The sequence below is a fragment of the Ambystoma mexicanum genome, chromosome 9, assembly GCF_040938575.1.
Source record: "Ambystoma mexicanum isolate Mex_15411 chromosome 9, UKY_AmexF1_1, whole genome shotgun sequence".
Taxonomy (NCBI): Eukaryota; Metazoa; Chordata; class Amphibia; order Caudata; family Ambystomatidae; genus Ambystoma; species Ambystoma mexicanum.
The window spans coordinates 955036329-955060481 of NC_090931.1; the positions used below are offsets into that span (position 1 = coordinate 955036329).

The 24153-nt window shown below is 43.6% G+C and overlaps 1 protein-coding gene across 2 annotated transcripts in view; it reads right to left on the minus strand.

The window, feature by feature from the left end:
• LRP2 (LDL receptor related protein 2) overlaps positions 1-24153 on the minus strand; it is a 516831-nt gene that overhangs the window by 388316 nt on the left and 104362 nt on the right. For both annotated transcript variants that reach the window (XM_069616158.1, XM_069616157.1), the window contains exons 4-7: positions 17865-17981; positions 3830-3940; positions 2166-2279; positions 674-790 (exon numbers count right to left, since the gene is read on the minus strand). In XM_069616158.1, the coding sequence (XP_069472259.1) occupies positions 674-790; positions 2166-2279; positions 3830-3940; positions 17865-17981 (459 nt within the window). The remainder of the gene's footprint in view (positions 1-673; positions 791-2165; positions 2280-3829; positions 3941-17864; positions 17982-24153) is intronic.

Genomic DNA, 24153 nt, shown 5'->3' on the forward strand with positions numbered 1-24153 from the left:
ATTCGTAATCCTGGAAACTGGACAGGATGTTACTGTTCAGCGGGTCAACGAACCCAGTCCTGACGGAGAGCCTCAGCCTCACTGATGGGCCACTAAGTTCACATACAAGGCTTCAACATAAAGTCAAGGCCCGACATCGGTGTTGGGACTAGGGTGTCTGGGGGGAGCGGTCCCCTTCCACCGCAGGGCTCCTGTCACCCCTCTGCCACCTGCTGAGGAGGTGCCCAGTGAGGCACTCGTCACCCCCTCTGCACCAAATCCTGCCTCCCCCACTGCCCCAAAGTCTTGGGAGGATAGCTCAGGGGCAACATGCTCGCTTTGGAAGCAAGACGACACGGAGCAACACAGGTTTGATCCCCGGGTCTGCGCTTAGAAACCTCTGGGTATTAAGCGCGTTATAAATAATCTATCATATCATATCATATCAAAGTATGACTCTACCGCAAAGACCGCACAGAAAAAGAAGCTTAAAAAGTTGCAGATTTGGAGACAAACCATGCAGACCTGTCAATCTTCAAAAATACAGAAAGGAATAACTAAGATATGGAATTCAGTGGTGGTTCCTAGTAAGATCCACCGAGGAAAGGGCAGGGGCTCAGCACGGGCAACGATGCAGCTCCACCTAGCACAGCAGCAGTATTACTAAACAATCCTAGATTCCATATGGCTTTACCACATCCGTTTTCGTCGGAACCATCCTCGCAGTCGAGATCATCATCACAGATCCAGGTCTGGTGGATGCAGCGGCCACTGGAGCAGGTGAAGTAGTTGCCTCCGCAGGACGGGTAGCCTGAGAGAAGGAAGACACTCAGAGTCAGCGCAGGAGAAGCGACTCAACTAGCCAGCAGAGGAACAGACCCGGGCGGACATCAGGGCACTTCACACCGACACTATGACTCAGTACTGAGGGGACCACTTCAAAGACCTGCCTTTTTATACCACAAGCTCTTGGAATGGCTGCCCTTTTGAAACCTTTGTTCTCAGAGAAGCATTCTGAAAAAGGAGTCCTGGTGGTGCTGCTAGAGGAAATATTGGTGTTTTTGTTCCGTCAAGTCATCCAAATAACTGGTGATTTGACCTTTTGAGTAGCTGCCCCTTGGGACCAGACTAGCGGGACACAAGAACATATTTGGCCTGTGGACTTGTGCGAAGGGGGCAGAGGCGTAGTGTGATGCATATGCCTTGTGGCAAAACTGGAGCACTTTTCTAGGGCATATGAATGCATCCAAAGAGTAAGCAAAGGCTTAATGGTATTGAACAAAAGAACAGGCACTGGGGCATTTATACACTGGTATGTACTTACAAACTACTATCACAAAACACACATTGACTGTCCCTAGTAGGAAGCACACCATTTCCCCTAGAAAGGCCTCCGGCCTCTAGGTGTTCCCATACTTTTGGGTTGTTTGTTTTTAAAATCCCGGAACAAGGTCTGATGTTTGGAAGGGTTCTACAGGAAATCCTGGTAGGAATAGCCTTCCATATTACACAGAAGAGACAAGATCTAATGCGAACTCTCTCAATATATACTCGCTCTGGGTTTTTTAATTGAGTGTGATTGAGTAAAATGAATAATTGTTGACGAGGGTAAGTTCTCTCGCTATCCCTATTAGATAGACGGCGCACCACCGGCTACCTAGGGAGAGCTTGCCCTGACATGGTTAGGGTGTGCTTCCTACTAGGGACAGTCAATGTGTGTTTCGTGATGGTAGTTTGTAAGTACATACCAGTGTTTAAATACTCCAGTGCCTGATTTTTTGTGTTATAAATCGTTTGCTTTAACGGCAGGAATGCAAAAGAAGCAAGTATAGCTTATAGCTTCGCCCTTGGTGTTTTTTGTTAATGGTATTGCAGCCATGTTTACTCACTACTCTGAACTGGAGGGCAGCCGTAAGGCACACACACCAGCATGGCACGCACAGCACAAGTAGATCTCTAACCATTGGATGTGCAAGTATTGCATTAATGTGTGGAGATTGTCAGGTACATGGTGTCATGAAAGCTTGGCATGGCCTTGCGTAAGGAACATGTCCAGCAAATTGATGTGCAGAGGGTAATAGGCACTGCTGCTCCCTGGCACTGTGGCTGTACAGGATTACTACAGACAAAACACAACTCTGACCCAATTGACAAACTAGAGCGGGAGGTAAATAAAGTCACAGTACTGCAATTGCGCTCGTCGCTGCCGTCCCCGCAGTCGTCATCGTGGTCGCAGATGTAGGACTGAGGGATGCACTCTCCATTTCCACACTGATACTGGCTGCTGAGGCATCGGCGAGCTACAAAACAGAATCACAACAGGGCATCAATACAGGTGTAGATTTCGCGCTCTGAAACACTTGTGTATGAGCGCGATATAAATAAAATATCATTTCATTTAATTTCATACATTGGCGGGTCCAGATACTTTGTTGGGAAGAAACAATATCCCTCGTACTAAGAGTGAAGTGTGTAAGATGTCCAGAAGGCTGAATTGATATGGATGACAGACCAGTCCCTGGTGATCACTGTGCGTCCAAAGTGCCCTAAGGGGGCTCTTTGATCCCTGTTTACTAGCAGTTCTTTTTGTCGCTATTACAACAATAGGATCCTGGATGCAGCTCGAAGCAGGAAGCCCTCACATACCGACCCACTGCTGTTGTCTCAGGTGAAGACCTCCTGGGCGAAGTTGTGTACTCTAATGGTGTGTGCCTTACGAACTTCGGTGCTCATTCCATGATGACCCCGGAGTGCCCTTAGGATGCACCAGACTGGTGATTTGTACGTATGAATCCCATTCCCACAGAAGCGATTTGATGTGGCTGTGCGCGAGCAGACACTACGCTTTACACATCTTCATAAATGATTACCTATATAAGTCACAACCAGCAATGGCTATGCCTGCCCTTCTTGCAGCAAGCAGCCCAACTCTGTTAAACTGATTTTAATGAGTCAATGTTTGATAAAGATAACCACCTAAGGAATATAGTTTGAAATTCCCAGACTCCATTTGTTCCAGTGGTAAAATCGTTTTTAAAGGTCTCCCATTCCATAAACGTGCACTAAATTTAAAGAGATTTGAAAAACATCCAACTAGAAGCTTTGTGCCTCCCAAAGTGACCAAAGGCTAATTATGTGGAGGTACATGAGTTGCGCTACTCAATGGACAGACCACAATTTGTTATTTGCTAAATCTGTCCTTTGGTCTAGAATTGCACTATCATGTGACAGGCTTGCTGTGTGTCTTCCCTTTCCATGATGTGATGGACAGAGAAGACAGACACCAAGCTTCACACATGGCACTGCAGAGCTGCAGGGTGTTTTTCCCAGTGTTTAACCACCAGGAAGAGGGAAGTGATAGAAAGAAGACTCTTCCAGACTGGGCAGTCCACAGTAGAGTGCGTTACTTGGCCTCTGTTCCACTTCCCATTCACCCCCACCTTGTCTCCCTTGCATTCTGAGAGGCCCCACTCCAGCGCCTATGCATTAAACAGATAATGTCCTGGCCCCCTCCCTGCTCCGACTGCAACTGTCAGTGGGACAGAGGAGACTGGCGAGTCAGGAGGCAGGTGGGCAGCCATGCAGGGCTTCCACTCCCACCACTATCCTGCTGTCCTGCCCATCTCTCTGGCCCCTCTGTGTAGGACAGTCGGATCACTAAACCGGTTTGGGCATGAGTAGCACAGACAAGCCGTACTATAGGGTCTCAGCACGCGCCCCTCCCCCCGTCTCCCACCAATGTCCATGTCAGTTGGATTGGACAATGCAAACATCTGCTTTGTGTTGAAACAAAACCCTGCTGGTTATCTGTATGATCCATAATGTGTAACTATGTTGTGAGTGTACTTACTGCAGTTGTTTTCGTCAGACATGTCCCGGCAGTCAGCTCTTCCGTCACAGCGCTGGCTTGTATTATAGCATGCTCCATTTGCACAAGACAGCTGGTCACACACAGGGTATTCTACAAAACCAAAGAACAGATATGTACAGGTATCATCAACCTCATATGGTCTGGCAGGGTACACAAAGTACAGATAGTTGTGTTATCTGCTCCTAGAAACAATGTAAATAGCAACAGTGCGTAGTATAAATTCCAGTAACTTAACACAGCATAGCAAAAGGTTAATACTCATGGTAACAACAGAGATCATTCAATTTCACAGGTTTGTCACGCTTTCATGTCAAGTCTTTTCTTTTGCAGATCCTATTGGAGAGAGCGAAGATTGAAACTCAGAGAGCACACTCACTTCTTAAATCAAAACCCAAGATACGAAAAGTTGTGGAGTCATCCTACTACCCTATAATTGTTACAGTTCGTGTTTTCCACACCCAAAGACAAGAATCGAACATACTTAGCTTCCTGTACACATGGACGCTTATCATAACACCTGGTGTTTATTGTCGGTCCCCCCCACCTGCCCTTTTCACCCCCATCTTCCCACCAAGTGTGTTGATTCCATTCTTTTTGTGTTTTGTAACCCGCAAGCATGCATCGAAACACATTTTAGCACTTGGTGTAAAGAGTTCACTGTGATATTAAAGAATCAAAAAATAACCAAAAACATTTTTAAAGAAACATGTTTTCTGAAAAAATACAGAATTTTTAAAAATCTCGGTGGACCCACGAACCCCCTCGTTTCCCTTTGCTTATAACCCCACTCCAACCCCCTCCGCAACCATTTTAACCCCTTAACCACAATATATATCAATATATATATATATATAACAAATTCGGTCTTTTTTCGTTAAAATTATTTGTTATAAATGTTGGTTATGTTGTTTTCGTTATCATCACTGGATACCGGTGTGAAGATGTGGGTGAATAAGGAAGGAGGTAACCAACAAACATTGGGACTCAGTGAAAGCAAGTTATCATTCATTGTTTTTATTTGTTTTTACTGTGGTGGAGGGAACATTCTGGAAAACGGTCCTTTCTCTACCGGCTCCAACCCCAATGGTAGCAATACGATTGAAATAAGGTTTGCTATCATTAAAAATGCGCATGTTATGGAAATGCACTCTGTTGTGCAGAACATTATTAGAACCACAGAGAGGTTCCCTATTTGAACAGTTCAAATAAGTGAACCGAACTCATTAAATTGGCACGTGTGAGCCATTGTCAACAAGAGCTAGGGTTTTTGATTCCGGAGAGTGCTAACACGTGGGTATATAGTACAAGACCCAGTTATGGAGACATGACTTAGATGAAGAATTGGCCAAAAATAAACGTATACCCGAGCTGCTAAGGGTACATAAAAGATTAGGTATATGCGCTCCATATCTAGTTCGCTTTCCATCTAGGAGAAATGGCTATGCCCTATTAAGGTTTGTTACCGACTTTAGAAAATGTTATCTATGGAAGAGACCCGGTATAGATAATGTATTCTGTCGGCACTGTTTGGCTACTGAAGAAACTTTAACCCACGTTGTTCTTAAGTGCCCATAGGGATTTTTTAATAACAAACCCTTTTTCTTTTTCCACTTCTCCCCTAGCCACCCCATCCCTCACTTTCCATTTCAGAGCCACGTGACCATGAACATGGGCGCAATACGAGCACCAGCATCAAAAACAAAACAAAACATAACATTCCCAAAAGGGGTTGGTTGGAATTAAAGCCTTCAAGAGCTAGGCATTTACCTAAACATAACCGAGAAACCATATGGGAAAATACACAAAGCCCAGATGGTTCAAATAACATTATGTAGGCATGCTCTTCCTCCTGGCAATACTGGCCTCCCCAAGGTTCTCTCAACTCAACGCAGTCTCATGACTAAGCTTCCAGGAACTGGTTAGCTCAAAGCAACAGTCAATGTGGTACAGTGCCCAGGCTCAAATGACAGTCACAGGGATATATCTCACCCAGCCGCTTCTTACCAACCCACTCTCTTGCCAGGGATAAATGACCCAGCTTGCTCTCTTTAATCCAGCCAGAAGATATGGACTGGGCCATTTCTTCTGGACACATTGTTATAGCACACCCAGTTCACTGGCAAGGGATATGTTGCCCTTCTTCTCACCCTTAATAAGGGAAATGGTGCCCTTCTTACCTTCTGCAGGGGCTGTCGTGCCCTTCTCAGTAAGGAATATGGTGCCCTTTTCACTCTTAAGAAGGGATATGGCGCCCTACTGACCCCCGCTAGATCAAGTGCATCTGACCACCTCTTACACTGTGCCTTTGGGATGTTGCGGGGTACATGGAAAGCAATACTGCCAAAGCCTTTAGCATCTTGGTCTCTCGTTGCATTGCCATAAATGCACAAGGGTGAAGACCTGCTCCATAGAGTATAGGTTGGGTCCTATGCTCTAAGGCTTTGAGTTCAGAGACCACGTCTCTGCGGTTGGGGCAAGGCTATTAGTAAGGATGGGACTCTGCAGCTCCCACTCTGTAGCACCACCAGTTAGCTCACAGCTCTGACAATACCATGGTAGGCCAGCTTTCCTTTGCTGCAGATTCCCCCGGCCTTGGGGCAATCTTAGGGAACTGATTTTGCTACAGGATACAATATATGAATATAAAACCGTTAAACATTATTTTGAGAATCCAACAGAAACAGAAAAATACTGTTTCTACGGGTCCAGTTGAAATGTTCAATAACATTTGTAAAATATGATTTAGTATAGTGAGGGGCAGAAGAAGCCACCATTACATTTCTTTTGCTAACTTCCAGTTTCCTCCCTGTTGGAATGAGAAACAAAGCTATTTTATTGAAGTCTGATGGGTAGTTTAGAAATCTCAAAATACCCACAATCTTGTTTTGGGAGAGGCTAACCTCCCCGGCATGACCAACAATATTAACATTTTTAGTGCATACTTTTAAAGAAGTTGACTGGACACATAGAAATAAAAAAAAATACTAACAATTTCTATGAGTCAGTCAAGACTGTTTAGTAATACTGTTAAAATAATATTTAGCATCCTTCAGGGGAGTATAGGAACCCTTAGACCTTTTACGATAGACATTTCTAAGCAATCCCTCTGATCCAATCAGTAATAGTTTTTTTCTATTTGTAACAAGTACAAGGCTGGCCTGTAAACAAGGAAAATAATGTCTATAACCCTATAGGACCTTGTTCTCCCCAACGGGAAACTACATGTTATTTTCACATGTTATTTTCAAACTGCAATTTAAAGCCCATAAAAATAAAAATAAAGCATTTTCTTAGGCTGGTGCAATTTCTTTGTTTTCATACTTAAATCCTTTTTCTTGAATGAAGTGACTTACATGGATGAGGAAAGCAAATTCAAATACAACAACCTGGAGACTCAACTTCAACTCAAACTAAATACTTCCCTTGAATCATAAAGTTCTCCTTTCAAGTCGAGACCTCTGCCTCTAATGCAACAAGAATGTCTGATCTTGTTCACATCTGCTTCTTCAGCCCGCCAAGTCATTAGATGGGAATTATAGGGGCGGGAGGGTGAAAAATTCACTGAAGAAGCAAATACAAGAGGAAACACTACTTACACATAAAAGATCCTCTGTGCCCACCCAAGTGAGCAATCGGGAGACCACCATGCAGTGAAGGAAGGCAATGGTGTCACACACATTTATTATGAAACACTTTTCCTCATCCTCTGGACTTGGCACTCTGGATTGGGTCTAAGAAATCCTGATCTTCCTCCTCACGAATGAAGAAGCACATCCTTTCCTTCTATTTATTATTGGTCTGTACAAGACCAATGCTTGAACTCCAGTGGCCATATCCCCTTGTAGTGGTCGAGCGATTACGTGTTTCACAGAAATAAAGAATAAAAGAAAATCACAAACGGGGGAAGCACTGGGGCATGCTGCAGTAGTTAGGTTTCACTCTGGGAGTCAGGTTCGTTACCTTCCCGCTGTTCAATTTCCATTGGTTGCGGTACATCCCACAATAAGGGTGCCCGCACTGCTGCCATTGGCTTTGCCAATTATGCCCTCCAAATTGCCTATCATCACTGACGGGGGCCACACGCCGGGTGAAAACAAGGTCCATTGCCACCCAACCTAAAATCTTGCCAGACATGGTAGTTGAGAGATGGGGCAAAAAGCATCTGAACGGCTTGATCAAAGAATGGCTTCCCATCGAAGGCCAATGAATTGCTGTACCAAGACTGATCAGCACATGGCCTTTCCTTAAAGAAGGGTTAACCATGAGATTCCTATCTCCCTTGATTAACAGCAGACTAGTTTGAACCGCACTGCTGGAAATGGCGTTCAGGTGGAGCCAGAGGCTTCACTGTTTAAAATCAGCCCCAGAAAAGACGGATTTACACTGTCAACAAACGGTATGAGAAGATGATTGATTTGTCACATGGTGCCTGTCTTAGAACAGACCTTGACTTATCCTAAGGGGGTTATGAAATGGCAACAATTTTAATCATTTAAACATGCCATCATAACTGTGAGCAAAGCAAAATCCAAATAAACTGGTGATACTACCTCTTTTATAAATGGCGCTTTCACTCAGCAGCACATTAAGGTAGATGCTTCCAAAATGGCTCTGCTGTTTGTGCAAGGTCCCTGGGCATCATTTCCTTGCTGTTAAATGGATTGAGGCTGGGAAGCTCCCTTTTCCGGTATATTACTTGTTAAATTGCTTGCTAAATGAACGCCCTGTGAGGTATGTCTGGGTCCACCTCTCCGCTGGTGTCTCGGGACCATTAAGAATACCCATTTATTCATACTTACAGGGAGGAAGAGGAGGATGTGCTGTGCCCAGAGGAGGTGTGAGCTTGCTCGCGACACTCAGCTTCTCAAGTTACATTGGGCTGGAAGAAGCCCGTGTGCAATGGTGGGTCCAAGATCCGTAGTTCCACTTACAAAAGCTCTGTGAGATTTAAGAGAGTTCTCCACTGGGGTGTTACTAATAAGGACTGATCCAGCAAGCTCTCACAATGCACAGCTAAAATCACAACTCGGTAATCCTGCTCAACATTCTCAATAATGATACGAAACCGGTCTTCTCCAAAGGCTAAAAAACAGGACAATAGACAGTAGCCTCTGCTTGAACGACACCAACACAGAAATCCTGAGTTTCTACACTCCCCAACCTACTCCATTCTCTTCAAATGGCTCACTTCCTGGGAACTTCTAAACCTACCGAATGCCACAGCAACCAGCACAATAGCACCCCTCGGATCAATCGAGCAGCCCAAAAAATACACTTTCATCTTCACTTGATAGGTAAAATCATCTTTACCATGTCAAGACCCAGTAACAATGTGTACAACTGTTGCTTCCTTGGATTGGCAGTCCAAGCCCTGATTCTATACAATCTTTTCAACTGCATCTCCTGCTACATGGACATCAATACCAACACCTGCAGGCAGCTCAGCTAATCTTCACTCTAAACCCCTAGGATTCCATCACACCTGCTTTGTAAGTCTTGGATTGGCTTCCCATTGAACCAAGAATCCTTTACAAGACTCTATGCAATCCTTTATAAGACCATAAGACCAAAATCATTTGTACTACAGAAAGAAGCAGTAGTATAATAAGGAACATTGTCCCTCGCCCGGATAGACCTCAGAAGAAGGTAGAAGTCTATGCCTTGATTCTATCCAGACTTGACTACTGCAACTCCCTCTTCACGGGCCTCAATAAAGACCTTATCCAATACTAACAGCTGATACAATGAGCAGGGATTCTGGTCCCTGTGCGACCAATGCCTGACAAATGCATGACAAATGCCTCCTTGCCCTGCCCAGGACACGCCGTGTCCTGACATGATGAATTCCCAGTAGGCCACTGAGGTCAGCATCTGAGTATGGTAGAGTGGACTTTGAAGCATCCCTTATCCTGCAAACTAGCGCGCTAAGCAAGGCAAAATGGGGGATAACATCTAGCACATTCTCTAACAATAAGGTTTTTACTTCCCATAACTCTTTGCAGTAGTTTATGGAAATTGGTTGGAGTTTACAGACTGTTCCTTCCCCCTCATCTGCCCACTTGCAGATGCTGGTTTTGTTACACATGGGATACAATTTATCAATGTGAGAAAGAGAGTGAGCGAGAGAGAGATTGACAGGGTCAGAGAGAGCTAGTGAAATTGGACCTGTATGCAAGAGGGCAGAGGCGGGAGTGCAGGCTTGCAAGTTGTTTTGCCTTGTGAGATATACTCCCCCATTCTCCTGGCTAACTGTCTCCTGTCTGGCATCGCCTACCACCTTACACTACGCACACAAACTCCACACAGACAGCCACCACAGACCTAGCCATTAGCCCATCACCAATAACCAAGCCACTTCTAAGATCTCCTCTTTAGCCTTGTCACACCCTCCCACATCAGCGGTTTACAAGATACAATGTGCTGTAGTCTTGGATCTTGGGCTCTCCCTATGGATAACATACTCCCAGGTTTCTCCGCCAAACCCACAGAAAGTAGAGTTACATTCAGGAACTGGGCACTTCTAACCTGTACCTATCAACAAGATAGGTTTTTCATCTGTCTTACTAATGAAGCCCAACCCTGTTTTTCGCAAGGCGCCAAGCACAGCGAGGCCAACAATAGTGGCAGGTGGGAGCTATACAAGACCACTTATGTTACATTACATTACAATACAATACAAAACAATGCAGGTAAGCTAATCTCCACCCATAAACCCTGTGAACGCATCACACCTGCTTTAAAAGTCGTGCAATGACTTTCAATTGAACTAAGAATCCATTATAAAACCTTAAAGGGATGGTCTAGTAAAAATGTTTATTTAAAAAATAGATAGGCCACATAAAAAAAAATACTAGCATCCTCCGTTTTAAAACTTCCTATGTAAAATTTTGAGTTATTCAAGCTCAAAATTCGAAAAAGCAAGCACAGGGGCGCAGCCATTTTGTGAAATGGAGGCCCTCCTGTGCTGGCTTTTGCTTTTGCGGCTTTAATGAAGGAAAAGCCAGCCAGCTGTAGTAAACAAAGTCTACCGCTGGGTGGCTTTCCCTTAGTTAGTGCCGGGACTCGGAGGACGCGGACCGGAGACCAGAGCAGGAAAGCTGCAGCTGAATCTCGGTAAGTGCTATTTATTTTTTTTACAAAAAATAAGCACTAGCTGCATTTTTTTTTCTAAGTTTTCCGGGCTGGAGGAGCCCGGAAAACTTAGAAATAAAACCGCAGCTTTAAAAACGTTGTATTTATGTTTGCGGTCGCTTTTGAAGCGACCGCAAACATAAATACAACGTTATTGTGTTGGAAAACGCAGCGGTTTTTCTTTCCAAGTTTCTCAGGTTCCTCCGTCTCGGAGGAGCCTGAGAAACTCGGAAAGAAAAACTGCAGCGTTTTCCAACACAACCGCGTTGTGTCTGCCTGAATCTGCTTTACCAATTGGGGCTCTCGGGCTCCCCATGGGGAGCCCGAGAGCCCCAAATGGAAAAGCAGATTCAGGCAGACACAACGCGGCATTGCGGAAAACAACCGCGTTGTGTCTGCCTGAATCTGCTTTTCCATTTGGGGCTCTCGGGCTTTCAGCCCGAGAGCCCCAAATGGGAAAGCAGATTTAGGCAGACAACGCAGCATTTAGCATTTCCCATTTGGGAAATCAGCTGCAGGTAGAAACACTACGCGGCATGTAAACATAACCGCGTGTGTTTCTGCCTGCTGTGGCTTTCACTTTGGGTCTCCGGTGCTCCCCTGCGAGCACCGGAGACCCAAAGTGATAGCCACAGCAGGCAGAAACACACGCGGTTGTGTTGGAAAACACTGCTGTTTTTCTTTCCAAGTTTCTCAGGCTCCTCCGAGCCAGAGGAGCCTGAGAAACTTGGAAAGAAAAACCGCAGCGTTTTCCAACACAATAACGTTGTATTTATGTTTGCGGTCGCTTCAAAAGCGACTGCAAACATAAATACAACGTTTTTAAAGCTGCGGTTTTATTTCTAAGTTTTCCGGGCTCCTCCAGCCCGGAAAACTTAGAAAAAAAAACGCAGCTAGTGCTTATTTTTTGTAAAAAAAATAAATAGCACTTACGGAGATTCAGCTGCAGCTTTCCTGCTCTGGTCTCCGGTCCGCGTCCTCCGAGTCCCGGCACTAATGAAGGGAAAGCCACCCAGCGGTAGACTTTGTTTACTACAGCTGGCTGGCTTTTCCTTCATTAGTGCCGCAAAAGCAAAAGCTAGCACAGGAGGGCCTCCATTTCACAAAATGGCTGCGCCCCTGTGCTTGCTTTTTCGAATTTTGAGCTTGAATAACTAAAAATTTTACATAGGAAGTTTTAAAACGGAGGATGCTAGTATTTTTTTTTATGTGGCCTATCTATTTTTTAAATAAAAATTTTTACTAGACCATCCCTTTAAGCATAATCCACAAAAATCTCTGTAACTCTAGATCTTTGTACTTTGCCTAATTTTACCTGAAACACATACTTAGCAGGTACCCGAAGTCTGCCTCTTTGCTCCTGTTGCACCCATGTAAGTTGACAAATCTAGCAAGCAAGGTTAACATTCCCTATTGACTTCCACTATGAATCATCCATCAAAAGACTGTAAGCGAAGCTTAAAGACTGGCTTCTTATGCAGGCCAATGGGCCAAAGTAATGTCTCTGTGATGCCTCTCATCTTCAAACTTTGCTTTTCATTCACCTTCCATCAGCTCTTGCTGAACTTGGTTGTCTATCATTCTGAACTCATGACATCCTAAACTAGGGATCTGCAAGCCTTAAAGTGCTCCACTCAAATGCTGGTTCAAGCTATTTGAGCTTGCATTGAGATGGGTCATGAGTCAAATCGTGCTAAGTCAGTAAATGTCGGATTCAGCTCAAATCAGTTCGACCCAATTCGAGCCATAGGTCAATAACTTGTACCCTTTTCTCAAAGGGCTTCTGATTGTGTGTATCAAAGCTGGGCCTTGTTATAACACAGATTTTCACATTTGCTTCCAAGAAGAGCACGTTGCCCCTGAGCTATCCTCCCCAGGGGAATCAAGAAGGGTAATCCAGACTTGGACCGCTTGCTCTCTGTGCTTAAAGAGGCAAAGCCTCCCAGCCACACCTCAGTGATGATGCCCAACACATCAGAGGCATCTATATGAGTGTGCTAATGGTAGAAGAGCATTTTCAACCATTTTAGTGCTGGACTGCCTTTGTGGACGGACCAGACTGATGTGCAAAGGGTTATTTCTCCTCCATAAAAGCCCATTGAACTAAGAAAAAATTGCACAATCGCAAAAGGTTGATACCATCTAATTTCACATGTTACTTGACAGTGTTCATTCTTGACCGAGGGCCTCTCACAACTTTTGCACCCTTTGAAACACCTGGGTTTTGTCCCTAACTCAGTGAGGATAATTCAGACATGGACCTCTTGCTCTATGCGCCCAGAGAGACACTGCACCACAGCTGCATTTCCTGATGACACCCAACATGGCAGAAACTGGCTAAAGTATTTCAGTAATTAAAAAAAATGTTACAATAATAGAACACACAGTGTTTCATGCTGGAACTGAGCTGTGTCATGTGTTTCATTGTGATATACAATTGGTGTATGATTATAGTCTATGTTTTTGCATCCATAATACATAGCCTGGTTTTCACTAAAAAAGATAATACAATTTAGAGGTTTTCAGAACTAAATCATGGAAACCCTTGATCAAATTATACACAATACAAAAAGAAAACCACATTCTAAAGAACATTCTACAAGTAATTAAACCAAGTAACATTGTTGGAATTAGACATGAACAAGGAATCCAGAAGCTTAAACAGAATATGGAAACACTGATTCTGAAACTGTGGCAGAAAATAAGCGCCGCTAAGGAGGGGGTCATTACGAAAATTAATTTATGAAGAGTTGAAAAACAATCCATGGTTGAGAGTTAATGTATGGGAATGGTTATTAGAAAGATAGCCAGTCCCCTTGGGCATCCCAACCTTTATCATGATTGGTCTTCGTCATCTAATCTAAAATTAGATATAAAAACTATTAATTCAGAATCAGTGCTAAGGTTGAGTTTGACAAACTTAAGAACCGTAAATTATGATAACTTTAATTAATGTAATTATGAATTATGTCATTCAGAGAGATATATGCCTGTGAACTTGATGAGAAAGGAAGTAGAATGTGTCAGAAGGTTATAGAGATGATTGGGCAATATATTGTGTGAAGTAAATCATTTCGTTGTAGCTGAAGAGATCATTTTACTTTTTAAAGGTGAATCCTATTCGATTTGTAACAATGTATATGAATTTTGTATTTTCCATTGGAAATAATCACGATAAAGAACACACATTCTTGGGATTTCAAAGGAGTAGTAAGTATTTTTTTTAGTCAATTACTTGTGTGATTTTATAAATGTGATATCATTTTAAATTTTAAAAATATGTAATAAATTAAACAGTCTGGCTCTACAGCCAGGCACCAAATAGACCAGGTCGTTGTCCTAAACTTCATACCGTACTACAATGTTTTACACTAGAAAATAAACTTTATATCCTTGTGACTCAGTTACATAATTTAACAAAATGTAGAGAGTTTAGGTTTCATCTAAATGCCAGTAAGGCACTTTTAAATGGAATGGACATATGCATCTAATGCGCATTTGAGTTGTCTGTTTTTACATAATGGTTTGACCTAATGGTAGGTGCTCTGTTTGGGAACTGCTTACGAAATGTATTCACATTATACATTAAACTATAACTAATAGAGAAAGAGTTGATTTGTGCCTTCCATTGCGTCATAGATTTGGAAAATGTTAGTATTCAATGTTATTTAATTTTAAATGTGCAAAATACATACGAAGAATTTGGCGTTTTTGAAGTGATTATTTGACAACAGTAACAATTGATCCCTCCTCGTTGTCACATTTGTAGCCTTCCTAACAACTTCCAGTTCCTTGACAATTACTGCATAGTCCGTGTTCATCATGGATTTGATGAAGTGAAAACCTTAAGTCCAACATGCATTGTATATTTTTAGCAAAGAGGGCAACTGTTAATGGAGAGTTCCACTGTGTCCAATAATTCAAAGATATTTAAAGAGTTTCCTTGTTACTGTTCTTAATTCAGACATTAACATTACATTCACCAGCTTATGACATAGTATGTCGTTCAATAGCATCAAAGGTACCACTGAAAGGCAAAACTAAAAATGATACAATACATACGATACGATGAGCAATACACTCAGAGTCTCCTTAGGTTACATACTGTGCTGAATAATTATAGTTTTCAATCAGTGTGAACCAAAACGTAAAATACATGCACATTTCTGAAAAGAACATCAACAGTGCTGAGGCAAATATAAAAGTTTCTGGAACAAATTAGATTATAATGGAAACATGTTATTACTCCAGTTGTCCAATTGTGTATGTTGACAAAATGTATTGGTGTGGAAGTTTGCTCGTGGCTCAAAAAACGTGCCATAGAGAATGAAGAGGAAGGGAGGAATGGGGGGTAGTTGAAGGGTGACCAGTGGTGTACACGAGCAGAAGAATTGGGAGGAAAGAATGAATGGAAAGGAGTATAACAACATTAATTAAAAAAAAGTAATAAAAAAGAGTCCTATCTCAAAAGACCGGCAGTACCCCTGCAGTAGAGAAGGAAAAGGAAAGGGGAAATGAGGGGGTAGTTCAAGGGTCACCAGTGGTGTACACAAGCAGGACAATTGGGAGGGAAGAATGAATGGAAAGTAGCATAACAACATTAATTTAAAAAAGTAATAAAAAAGAGTCGTATCTCAAAAGACCGGCAGTATCTCTGCTGTAGAGAAGGAAAAGGAAAGGGGAAATAAGGGGGTAGTTGAAGGGTCACCAGTGGTGTACACAAGCAGGAGAATTGGGAGGGAAGAATGAATGGAAAGTAGTATAACAACATTAATTTAAAAAAAAGTAATAAAAAAGAGTCCTATCTCAAAAGACCGGCAGTACCCCTGCAGTAGAGAAGGAAAAGGAAAGGGGAAATGAGGGGGTAGTTCAAGGGTCACCAGTGGTGTACACAAGCAGGAGAATTGGGAGGGAAGAATGAATGGAAAGTAGCATAACAACATTAATTTAAAAAAGTAATAAAAAAGAGTCGTATCTCAAAAGACCGGCAGTATCTCTGCTGTAGAGAAGGAAAAGGAAAGGGGAAATAAGGGGGTAGTTGAAGGGTCACCAGTGGTGTACACAAGCAGGAGAATTGGGAGGGAAGAATGAATGGAAAGTAGTATAACAACATTAATTTAAAAAAAAGTAATAAAAAAGAGTCCTATCTCAAAAGACCGGCAGTACCCCTGCAGTAGAGAAGGAAAAGGAAAGGGGAAATGAGGGGGTAGTTCAAGGGTCACCAGTGGTGTACACAAGCAGGAGAATTGGGAGGGAAGAATGAATGGAAAGTAGCATAACAACATTAATTTAAAAAAGTAATAAAAAAGAGTCGTATCTCAAAAGACCGGCAGTATCTCTGCTGTAGAGAAGGAAAAGGAAAGGGGAAATGAGGGGGTAGTTGAAGGGTCACCAGTGGTGTACACAAGCAGGAGAATTGGGAGGGAAGAATGAATGGAAAGTAGTATAACAACATTAATTTAAAAAAAAGTAATAAAAAAGAGTCCTATCTCAAAAGACCGGCAGTATGTCTGCCGTAGAGAAGGAAAAGGAAAGGGGAAATGAGGGGGTAGTTGAAGGGTCACCAGTGGTGCACACAAGCAGGAGAATTGGGAGGGAAGAATGAAAAGAAAGTTGTATAACAACATGAATAAAAAAGTATTGAAACATTCCTAGTGCAGAAAACCTGCAGGACATCTGCCATAGAGAAGGAAAAGGAACAGGAAACTACAGGTGTAGTTGAAGTGTCACCAGTGGTGTACACGAGCAGGAGAATTGGGGGGAAATAATTAATGGAAAGTAGTATAACAACATGAATCAAAAAGTAGTGAAAAATTACTAAACCTACAGTGGGTAGAGTGGAATAAAGGGAATGGAATTTAAAATGCAGAAATATGTGCAAAAGATGCTGGAAAGGAAAATAAAGACGTGACATTTTTTTTAAAAAGACCAAATTAGAAGGTGAGATTTTTGACCATTTCTATAACAGTGAACAAAAAACCCTTACTATAAATGTAGAAAAAGCATAGAGGTACTAGGAATTATCCTGGTGGGCAGAGATGTGTATTCCTGATGGCAAGCATCAGGCTGGGTATGTCCTCAGGGGGGAAGGTTCGGGGGGATGGGGAAGACAGGGAGAAAGATGCATGTATGTGGACCGCCTGGGAGGCAAGACGTGTTCTCAGGCTTCTACCACATCGCTTCGAAACACCCGGCATGTTTTTGAGGTCTCATACACGTGTGAGATTAAATATCATCCTGCCTGCTTTCTTCAGCTGGGCACATTACAGTTAGGGAATAAAAATAAATCATTGGAAAGAAATCATCTCTCAAATTATGAAAGGCCAGGTTCTAAATTGTGCATTTAAAGCCAATGTACTGAAAAGAGCACATAGTCCAAGCATTTAATTTTATGACAGCAAACCACTCCCCTACACTTTGATTGTTCTTCCTAAATGTAACATGCCTGAAATACCTTGATTTTCAAATGTTCTTTACTATATCCTTAGAAGTACTGACAATTACTTTAATTTGATTCAATTGACTTCCACGATTACATGCTTAACTCGATCATGAGACCTTCTACATTTAAGTGCTGAAGAAGTGTTTCTATGTAGGTGTTTAATTTTCTATTTTATAATAGAAGCATTTTAATGCTTCACACTGAAAGAAAAAGCTCCATAGGGCACAATGAGCCCAGTAAGACCTCCCCACAATCGTAGAAGTGTATTGGGACATCGACGCTAATCCACGAAAGAATCTGCAATGAAACGCTGATAACAAGAAGCACATTGTGACCACTGCTGTCTGTCAGCGAGCCCCTTAATCTTACAAATTGATTAAAATGCCAAAGAAGCAGAGGGTGAAATCAAAGCTGGTGCCAGCATGGAAAAGAAAAACTCACGGCAGCCTCGCTCGTCCGCTCCGTCCGTGCAGTCGTTGACGCGGTCACAGCGGTACCTCATCGGCACGCACACTCCGTTAGAGCAGGAGAACTGTTGACTTGAGCAGGTCCGTGATGCTGTAAAAATATACACTACACCATGTTATATTTGTTCTTCTCCAGTTAGCTGTAAGGTGTAAACACTAAATTAATAGGTGCTATGCTTTACCAGTTGGGTGGGTGGCATAAAAGTGAATGGTAAAAGGAATGATCCATGTGACATTTGAAGAACTTCATGTCCAGAAGTTTATTTCAGAGAGACCACCTTGTTTTATGACATGCACAGCAGCTTTTGTCTACAAATTCAAGACAAGTTTTCCGGTATCCCGCTGGTAATTACGGTGGGATACCGGCAAGCAGACCTACAGTTACTGGCTCCTGATATCCCGGTATTACTGGGATGTTCCAGGTGCCGACAATGGTGGTCCTTCCCCAATCCATGGAGTCCAATCGGGACTCCATGAAGAGTACTGCCGGTATTACCGGCACCGGTAGGGGCTTGATTTACCGCCAGCTCTTGGCTGAAGGTAAATCAGGTAACCCCCACTGGCAAACTTGCAGTTTGGCAGTGCAGGAAAAGTGGTGGTAATGGAATGACCGCCTCTTTTCCCCGCACCGCCAAACATGTAATGACCCTCATAGTCTGAAATAAGCTTTACATTGAGCAGTCATGAGCAGTTTCAAGGAATGCAGCAAGAAAATAGCAGCTACCCAATGCAAGCATTCTATGGGAAAATTACTTGTAAGTCCTGGGAGAGAACCTGCTACCCAGCCAACCGGGCCACGCCTCCACTATTCCCTCTGTGCTTCTTGGATTACCCTTTGAAATTCGTTTTTATGCTTCCTACAGTCAATCACACCTTCCGCAATGGGTAGCAACGCAGTAGTCTGCCACCCTTAATGGAGGATGCAGGGGGCAGTCAAACCAGAGAACGCCCTCAGCTTCAATGAGCAACTGAGGAAGCACCCCTTGGCAAACCAGTGTTGTGGATAAACTTGTCTTGCCCTGGCCATGGAATCACACAAACAGCCCATGCCCAATGGTCCATGCCAGGCCGTGAGTGTTTTGCTTCTGCATATTCCCACTGCTCAGGCTTTCCCGGGGCACCTGAATTCCTTTTACCACCACATACTCAAGAAGCAGTACTGAGGAGACGTGTTGATTCCTGTATGCAAGCTGTTGGCATTTATTTGAATCATTCAGTGGACTGATGGAGCAGATAACAAGCAACTCTGTGACGGTGTGCATGAATATGCACGTGAACGTATCTGCATGTGTGGTGAATGCAGTGTGTGTGTGTGTGTTTGTGTGTGTGCGTGCGCGCACGTGCGCGCGGCAATGGGGGGCAGTGATCGGCCGGAGGAGGGTTGGCAGGTGCTAACAGAGATTTTATATGGCACTACTGGCATATTTAGGGCACGGACAACATCAAAGTCTTATGGGGCAAAGCTGGCATATATTGGCACAGCTGGCACGACAATGCCTTTGGACAGTGGAAATACGGCATTCATGGGTGAAGTCAGCACGAACATTGCTTTTGCCATTGGCTCTACAGCCTTGCTGGGCCTAGCAAACATATCTATTGTCTGACAGTAGCAGTAATGGCATTATTCAGCACTGCCAGCATTAACGTATTCGTGCCATTTTCACAATGCACTCAGTCCATGGATACACAACAGTGCAGGAAGTTCTAGGGTACGGACATTGATCTCCTGAGACTGATGCTTCCGCCCCAGACAGTTGTTCTTTTTAAGGAACGATGTTTGAGCGCTGATACTGCTGTCCCTTTTCATGTTGTCAAGGAGAATATGTGTATGGAAGCCTGTTACCCTGTGGAGGCTAAGAGTAGAGGAGTTGAACTGTAGCATTACATCGCACCTGTGCCCGCACATTACCTCCTACCTCAGTTACAGAATTCCACTTTCACAAAGTGTTCGCAAGCAGTGTTAGTAACTTTAAGGTAGTGGAAGCCTGCACTTGACGTAGAACACTGGGTGCAGACACAGGACTGGTGTAATGTTAAAACACCAAATGAATAAACTATGAACTGTCAACGTATTGTATGAACTATTCACCCTTCTGCACCCACATTAAGGCTGGGGGGAAGGTATTTATGCATTATTGGTGATTTGTAACAACGCCATATCAAAATGTAAAATTCGTAAAAGGCAGCTAGTGGGCTGCAGTGGAGGATCCTGGGTAGGATGGGAGGAAAGAAAGAGTTAATCCAAGGTGGGCAAGATGGCAATGGAAGAAATCCTTCGCAGGTAACCATAGTAATCGTTCCTAAAACTCCAAGGTGTTAGTGGGAGCAGTCAATCAAAGGGTAATATTTCATGGGCGCATTAGGCGTCTCAGAGTTGATGTGGCAATGAGAACCTGCGCTGATGCTACCTGATGAATATTAATTCGATTGGCCAGGTGCACCTTGTTGCACAAAGCCCCTTTTCCCGCCATCAGATCTGTCCACTGAGATCAGGGCAAAGTTCACACAGTGCTGTTACTCAGGAAGATCCTGAGAAGACATTGTCATGCTCTGGTCATAACACCCGTGCCATCTCCAAGGACCAAAACATGGGCTCGAATCAAAGGGGCAACTGGGTGTGCAATGCCAAGGGCTGCTATCTGTTTCGAACAAAGTGTGTCTGTACCGTACTGCTCCATTCAGGGAAAGGAATGTTCATCATATTCCTCTGGGTGAACCTCAGGCCTGCCAATGGTGTAGAAGAAGCATGCTTGGAGGGCGTCTGTTGGCCTTCTTCATGTATGCACCTGTAGATTCTTCCCTTTGTCTCATTAGCACCCTAATGATTGGCAGGGGGAGCCAGCCAATCAGGTGGCTAGGAACGTGGGCTTGAATCTGCAATGAAAGCCTGCGTTCCATGACGCCTGACGGCTGGCTCCCCCCGCCGCCATCTTCCCTGAACCTCTGTCGCCCTTTATTTTTATATTTCTTTCATTTCACACCCCCCTGCTTACCTTATTTCGGTGGCGGCACTTACTGTCACAGACGCTACTTCCCCTTGGCTCCCGCAGGCCACCAGGAAGAGGGAAGAGGGGCTTTGTATAGAGCCCCGCCTTCCCTTTCCATGGCATCCATCTTAAGTCCGTATTTTCAGTCATGGAACGTCTTACTGCTTTGCTAGCCCGGTGTTCTAATGGTCTTAAGCCCCCCCGGTCCAAGGGCTAGAATGGGGGAGTAACGTCCCGGTGCCCTTGTTAATGTTCCTTGCTTTGCTTGGGCCGTTAACTTGGGCTGCCGGGCCAGTGCTTGGAACGGGGGCTTAACGCCACATTAATTCCTCTTTTAGACTTCACCTTGGACTATTTTATTTTTCTGGATCCTTATCATCAAAATAGAAATGCCTGCACCACGCCCCCAAATAAAAGGCATGCCTCTATGTGCACTCCCTAACATTAAGCTAATAATCCCACCAAAAAACAGGTAGTAGCACAAAGGTGGGTGTCTGCCCTTTGCTGCCACCTGTGCTGCTGTGTTCAAGTGTCCAGACCAGAGGCATCTTTGTCTTAGTGGATCTGAAGAGGGTCTCGAAAATATAAATAAATCTGTCCTTATTTATGGTATTTACTGGGCCCAAACAAGTATGTTTTAGGGAAAAATGCCCATGGGTTTAAAAGTAAATGGATTTTTATTTGCTCAAATCTACCTACATTTAGAATGGAAGCTACTTTATTACTTCACCGAAAATACACTTTATACCTTACTTCTAACAGTAGGGAGCAAACTACTCCCACCTCAAAATCTCATGTGGACCACTGCCTCTATATCTGGTTTGTGATTTCTGGCTCTGCATTGGATGCCTCACACTGAAAGCAATGTTTTCTAAATGGATCTAGCCAGATGTACAAAAAACCCTGTATTCATTTCTAGGAAAGAAATAGGTCTGTGCTTCTCTACAGTGTCTTTGTTTACTGAGCCTGCTCAGGGAAATATTTTGTGGGTGTGCCATATCTGTAACCCCCATTAAAATGCCCCCACTTCCATTCATTTTATTGGGAGATTAAATCCATTCAAGCTTTGCCACTTCAAAGCACTACGCAGGGAGTTTTTTTTAGACTTTGGCTGCTGCAGCACAATACCCCTGGCACCAGCACTGCTCCTTTGAACCATAGTCAACAGCTGACTGCGTGTTCCCCAGTGAGCAGAATATGGTGACTGCCAAGGTATCACCACCTTCATCCTCCACTCATTCAAAGTGCAACTCCATCCCCTCAGCTGACCTTGAATTCTTGATGCATTACTGATAATATGACTCCTTGATTCTTGTTCCCCAGGCTCTTATTGCCAATGACTTGCCAGACAGGGACTGGCAAGCATCACACAATCATTGTGATCCAGGGTCTCATTTAGTGGTAGCTAGGCGGTGCATTTGCTAGCCATCTGTTGCCGCCTGAAAATCTTGAGATTTAATCAATCTTATCCCTGATTTGTTAGTAACTGGTGTTTGTGCAAATTATTAACTGTTATTTGGTAACATGCCACGCCATGGAGTTTTCATTCAGCGATATTAAAAGACACAACGACTTGTGTTTTATTTTATGGAATTAACCTTTCTGATATCCACAAACCCCAATTTCCCCTTAACGAATCGGACATGGAGATGCCCTCAGGATTACTGTATTCAGGCTGAAGCCTCTATGGGAAGCTCTGTAATGGGGGGCTCTGCTGTTTTTGAACCATAACCTCAGTCCCACTCTGCTGAGTGCTGGAGGGCAAAGGGGAGACAGAAGTAGACCCTGGGGCAGATGGGAGACAATAGGGGGCCAATGTTGAGAAACGGAGGATGGCGGTGAGGCGTGTAGGGTTGATTTGGATCCATTAGGAGTGTGAGATCAAAGGTTAATTCCTACACCTTTGCATGGGTCTCTGAGTAGTTTTGGTTTTCTCTTACCTGGTTTACCCAAGTTTTCCCTGATGAGACGTCATCTGAGGACTCATCGGAGACACAAATACAGAATGTGCTCCCCAAGAGTGCTGAACTCCCTCAGGATTAGTGCGCCATAATGCACCATATTTCCGTATGCAAGTCTGCTTGCACAGCTGGCTTGGTGGGTGCCACTGGTTTGATTCTGGTGGGGTACAGTCTGCTGTAGCCTCGGTGTGTCCCTGGTTTAAATATGTCATAGAGCCATTAGGTGTGGAATGATCTAAGAGAGAGTGAAGGACACAATATGACAAGTGCTTAAGTTGTGCTGGTGTTTGCTAGGACTCAGCCCCGGGACTTATTTCCCAGTTCCGGCACTTAGTATCTAAGGCCCTCAATCAGTAAAACCAGCCACAGGCTGGAAACACACAAGATTATTAAAGATGTATCATTATCAAATAGGTGATTACACAATGAATATTTAACCATTCATTTCAAATATCCAAAACTCATTTATAATAAATCAACTTGTTTAAAACGTTTTTTTAAAAAAAAGAAATACATGGGACTGGTCCGACTTCACAACAAGTCCACTTTAGTCAAAGTAATATTCGACTTCAGCAAATATTCTATGAGAGACAGAAGAACAATCCACACTGGGAAAGCTATGTCAATTCATGTAAAAGTGGCACACCTCGCCAGCAGTTCCACCAATTTCCTGCACGGCATGTTCCCCGGGTAGCGCTTCGGAACGTTGGACTTATTGGCCACGAGGAGGGGAAAGAAGTACTGCTTGTTGCTTTTACAATTTTGTTCAATGCAAATGATCGAACTAGGCACTGCAGCAATTTAGTTGAAGAGATCCATCTCTTTGTGTCTACTTGTCACATGTTTATATGATTCTGTGTCAGGACCCTAGCAGAGGTTGCTTGCATTGCACTCAATAAAGAAAACCTAATTCATCCCAACGTTGACTTTCACCATTATAGATCGCGAGTTTGAGCAACCACCAGCCAAGTCTTTGATTTCATCCTGAGAGCAGGAGATGGGATTGCAATGCCAATGGCCCTTCTGATTGAGGCGTTCCTTCAAACTGTGCCAGATGCTGTGGGAGAGAGTGCCCGGGACAGTCGTGCCAACTTGCAGTCGAAAAGGATGATTCTTCGAGAGAGGACAGTGCGGATCTTAGCCAGCAGACGTCTAAGGAGCAGGATCTATGGATTCTCGGTCAAACTGCAGAAACCTTAGATTCTGATTATGGGAAAATATCCTTTCCGTCTGAAAACAAACCACAATTTTCGAAATGTGGATAACACTGGCTGAAAATGTGTCAAACCCAGAGCACAGCCCTTCACCAACACTT